Raw genomic sequence first — 4,202 nt, 5'->3', positions numbered from 1 at the left:
GTATCAAACAAGACTTCAAATAAGAAATGAAGAAAGTAACTCTTCTTCTCCTATTTACTGTAACTTCCAAATAATTTGATGTAAGAGTTTACCACTTTTTTGCTGTCACACATCAAATCTGAACATGAGGGGCAAGTCTGCATTCAGTTTCAAGCAAGTGATGGAGTTTTTTTCGAGCACTCAGGAAGCTGAAAACTACCTTCAGCAATGATGACAGACATCAGGACTGGATTGCATCCAAGTTCCCCACAAACAGACCCTGAACACATTGGGCTTTAGCTAAAACACAGACGAGGAGAATTTTTCTTTTTCTCACAGAGGGCAAGAATCCTTGGGACTCTTTTCCCCAAAAGACGGCAGAAAAAGAAATGCTCAAATATTTTTAAGACCGACACAGGAATATTCTTGACAAGTAAAGGGGTGGAAGGTTATCAGAGCTGGACAGGAAAGTGGAGTTATTAGACCAGCCATGCTCTTACTGAATGGAGGAGCAGGCTTGCTCCAACCCAACAAAGTGCCTCAAATCCGTGGTCCGAAGCTAAGAAGGGATTTTATTTGCGGACAGCCAAACAAACTTCATGTTTGCTACCTGAAACAGGAAGCAGGAGGATATTGACTGGTTTGGGCTGGATCTCATCAGTGTTTCAGTAGGGTGCTGTCTCTCCCATTTTTCTGAAAAGCGTGTCTCAACCTCAACTTTGTGACTGTCCTCCTGATATTTCAACACTTGGGAACGAGTACAGATGTTATGCAGATTTGTTCTGAGATACTAAATACTACTTAATGCAAACCCATTGATCCGAAACACTTCTTCGTAAAGCCCAGTGTCATCTACTGCTCTGCTTGCATGAAAAACAAAAGTTCAGTCACCAGGACAATGTTATCCCACAGTTTTGGGTAATGTTCACTCCCTTAAAAGTCTGATTTGCAGCAAGGTGGATAAACTGACAGTACAAAACTGCCTGAGTCTTGAAGCACTGCTCTCCTAACGTGGCTGCAGGGATGACACAAGGGCTTTAGAGCTCCAAGCTCTATCAGTGATAGGATGCAGTCAGATAAACACGAGTCTTCAAGCTGGGGCAGCTGTCTGCAAGTGCACAAGAGGGTAACCGGTAAACGACTGACTTGTCCCATTCGCACACACCTCTTGCATCAGTGCTGAGCCTGGGGGTGGAGAGAGAGAGAGAGAGAGAGAGGGACAGACAGAAGTGAAGAGAAAAAATACATTGGGAACGGTATGCACCACCTCTGGAGTTGCAGGGTCAGGGGAAAATCCGTTTCATTTCACTCACATTCAACAGAGAATCCAGCTCTTCCTGCTCAATCACAGCCAAAAACAAGTCACAGCATTAGATCCTAGGCCCTGTGTGTCAGGTAATATAGATATTTCTCTATGGGGGGTGGGGGGGCTGTTACCCTGTTTGAGTGTTGGCTAGTGGGGAGGGGAGAGGAAGAGGAAGGGGAAGGGGAAAGAGAAGGTGGGAGGGGTGGAAGAGAGTAAAACACTGTGGGGGTGGATATGTGGTGAGAAGGGGCAAGTGCGGGTTGGGGGTGGGGGTGAGTCGTGTGTTATTTGGTGACGGATTGATGGAGTCAATACCCCAGTGGAGGTATGGAGAGTATGCCCCAGAAGAGGGATGTCCCTGTTATAAAGCAGGGCTTACACTGTGGAGGCATTTAGGGGAAATCTTCATGTTTGGGTGAGGCTTGTTTTTGTTGGGGCAAACAGAGAGATGTCCTAGTTTAATTCCTATAGGATCTTTGCTGGTACTGGCTGGGGCATGAGTTATAGCCTGTTGCGAGTGGGGAAAGCTAATGATAACTTTCTTTTCTTCAGCACATTATTCTTTATAAGCTGTGGGAACAGGTAATTGTCAAAATTATTATTGATTTGTTAATAATAACTTGCATTCGAAGTTGGGAGTGGAGGTTTCCTTCATTCCACACAACCCAGTGTCAGCTCCAACACCCTTCCCGACACCCAGACCACAAAATTGGAAATAACCTTTAATATTCTTTTCAGGCAAGTGTTATCACAGGGGTCCCCTCCTGCCATCTAGTGTCCATGACTCAGCACTGCAGGCACACTACCCATTGTCACAGAAGCCTTTTCACTGATAATGGTCACTGGACCTGAAACGTTAACTCTGATTTCTCTGCACAGATGCTGCCAGACCTGCTGAGTTTTTCCAGCAATTTCTACTTTTGTTCGCTGATCCTGGATTGTGGGGATTAAAGTCTGTCAGATCCACTAGATGTGAGCAGAAAGTTTACAAAGGATTCGAAGTGGAAGTGTGCAGAGAGTGAGTTTATTGAAAGCAAATGAGCTGTAAGCTAGCTTACAACCGGAGAAACATACTCTCTGGCTACCAGCAGCACATATATGGACTTGTTCAAAATGATTGGCTGCCAATTCAAATCTTCCGCATAGCTACCCCCGGATGAGAGTTTCATGCCCACTCTCAGAACCTCCAGCTCTCCGGAATATGGTCTGCTTCTGTGGTTGTCCCCCCAACCCCCAAGATATATTTGCCATCACCTTCACTCAGTCTGAATTCTCTCTCATCTCCTCCATTCTGGAATACTGCTCCCTGTGGTCTCTCCCATGCACTAGTCCAAATGCAAGCTTGCCAACACTGGGAATTAATGATTCAGACACTCACCAGGTACATTAACAAAACTGTGCATTTTATTTTCCCATTTTCTTCATTATTTATTTTCCCTTTGTGCTTTTAATTAACCATATTATATTGTAACAGTGAGAAGTGGCAAATGGAGTTTAATTTAGATAAATGCAAGGTATTGCATTTTGGTAAAACAAACAAGGGCAGCACTGAAATAATTAATGATAGGGCTCTGGGTAATGTTGCAGAACAGAGAGACCTAGAGGTTCAGGTACATAATTCTTTGAAATTTGCGTCACAGATAGACAGGGTGGTTTATCACACTTGTCTTCATTGCTCAGTCCTTTGAGTATAGGAGTTGGGACGTCATGTTGAGATGTACAGGACATTGGCAAGGCCTCTTCTGGAGTACTGTGTGCAGTTATGGTCACCCTGCTATAGGAAAGATATTATTAAACTGGAGAGGGTTTAGAAATGATTTACTGGGAATGGAAGGTTTGAGTTATAAAAATAGACTGTAAAGGCTGGGACTTTTTTCACTGGAGCATAGGAGGTTGGGGGGTGATCTCATAGAGGTTTATAAAATCATGAGGGGCATTGGCAGGGTGAATGACAGGGGTCTTTTCCCTAGGGTTCAAAACTAGGGGACATATTTTTAAGGTGAGAGGAGAAGGATTTCAAAAGGAAATGGGGAGGGGCAACTAATTTACACAGAGTACGGTTCATGTGTGGAATGAACTGCCAAAGAAAATGGTGTATACAGGTCCAGTTAAAACATTTAAAAAATATTTGGGCAGGTACATGAATAGGAAAGGTCTGGAGCGGTATGGGTGAAACGCAAGCAGGTGGGACTGGTTTAGTTTGGGAACATGGTCGGTGTGGATTAGTTGGACCCAAGGGTCTGTTTCCATGCTGTATAACTCTGTAGTAATGAACACACTGCACATAAACACAATAAGCTGCAGAGAATAGCCATGGTTTGATGAGAATAGGAGAGATAAGGGGTAAAACACAAGCTGCTGTGCGTAGGAATTTGCCACCACGACAGCACCTGGTTTCAGAGCTTGATGCATCTGGATTTGAACAGCACCTGGAGATGTACAAGTTTATTTCTCTCTATTTCCTTCCTTATGCACAATTTTCCTCTCAGGCTGCTTGTGAGCTCTTTAAATTGTCCAAACCTAAATCTGAAGTTAGGCTGAGATTCTGACTGAGGAAAGGGAAATGTTAATCTTTTTATGTCACCTGGCACTCGCTAATCGCCACATTGAACCAAAATCAGAAACTATAACTCAACAAGTTTGTTTTGAACGGTGAGTATCTGATAATACCAATGAAATGTAAATGATGACAAATAGGCCTGGCATTGAAGGGATCTGTCTGAAGGCTCGGAATCAGGAAGAATACACCTACCTTATGGGTGCTGCTCACTGACTGGCTCAATATATCATAGATCGTAGAATCCCTACAGTGTGGAAACAGGCCCTTCAGCCCAACAAGTCCACACCGACCCTCAGAGCATCCCACCCAGACCCATCCCCCTATGACCCACCTAAACTACACATCCCTGAACACTAC

At 44.1% G+C, this 4,202-nt stretch overlaps 1 protein-coding gene across 1 annotated transcript in view; it reads left to right on the top strand.

Annotated features, from left to right (window-relative positions):
* The first annotated feature begins 2,486 nt into the window (after window positions 1-2,486).
* The window catches only part of rad51d (RAD51 paralog D), an 11,799-nt gene continuing 10,083 nt past the window's right edge, over window positions 2,487-4,202 (top strand). The window contains exon 1 of the mRNA XM_048612386.1: window positions 2,487-2,666. Within this exon, the coding sequence (XP_048468343.1) occupies window positions 2,487-2,666 (180 nt within the window). The remainder of the gene's footprint in view (window positions 2,667-4,202) is intronic.

Source organism: Rhincodon typus, chromosome 26 (genome assembly GCF_021869965.1).
Source record: "Rhincodon typus isolate 14 chromosome 26, sRhiTyp1.1, whole genome shotgun sequence".
NCBI classification, from domain to species: domain Eukaryota; kingdom Metazoa; phylum Chordata; class Chondrichthyes; order Orectolobiformes; family Rhincodontidae; genus Rhincodon; species Rhincodon typus.
The sequence above is the reverse complement of the archived record's forward strand: the minus strand, read 5'-3'. Positions and strand labels throughout refer to the sequence as shown.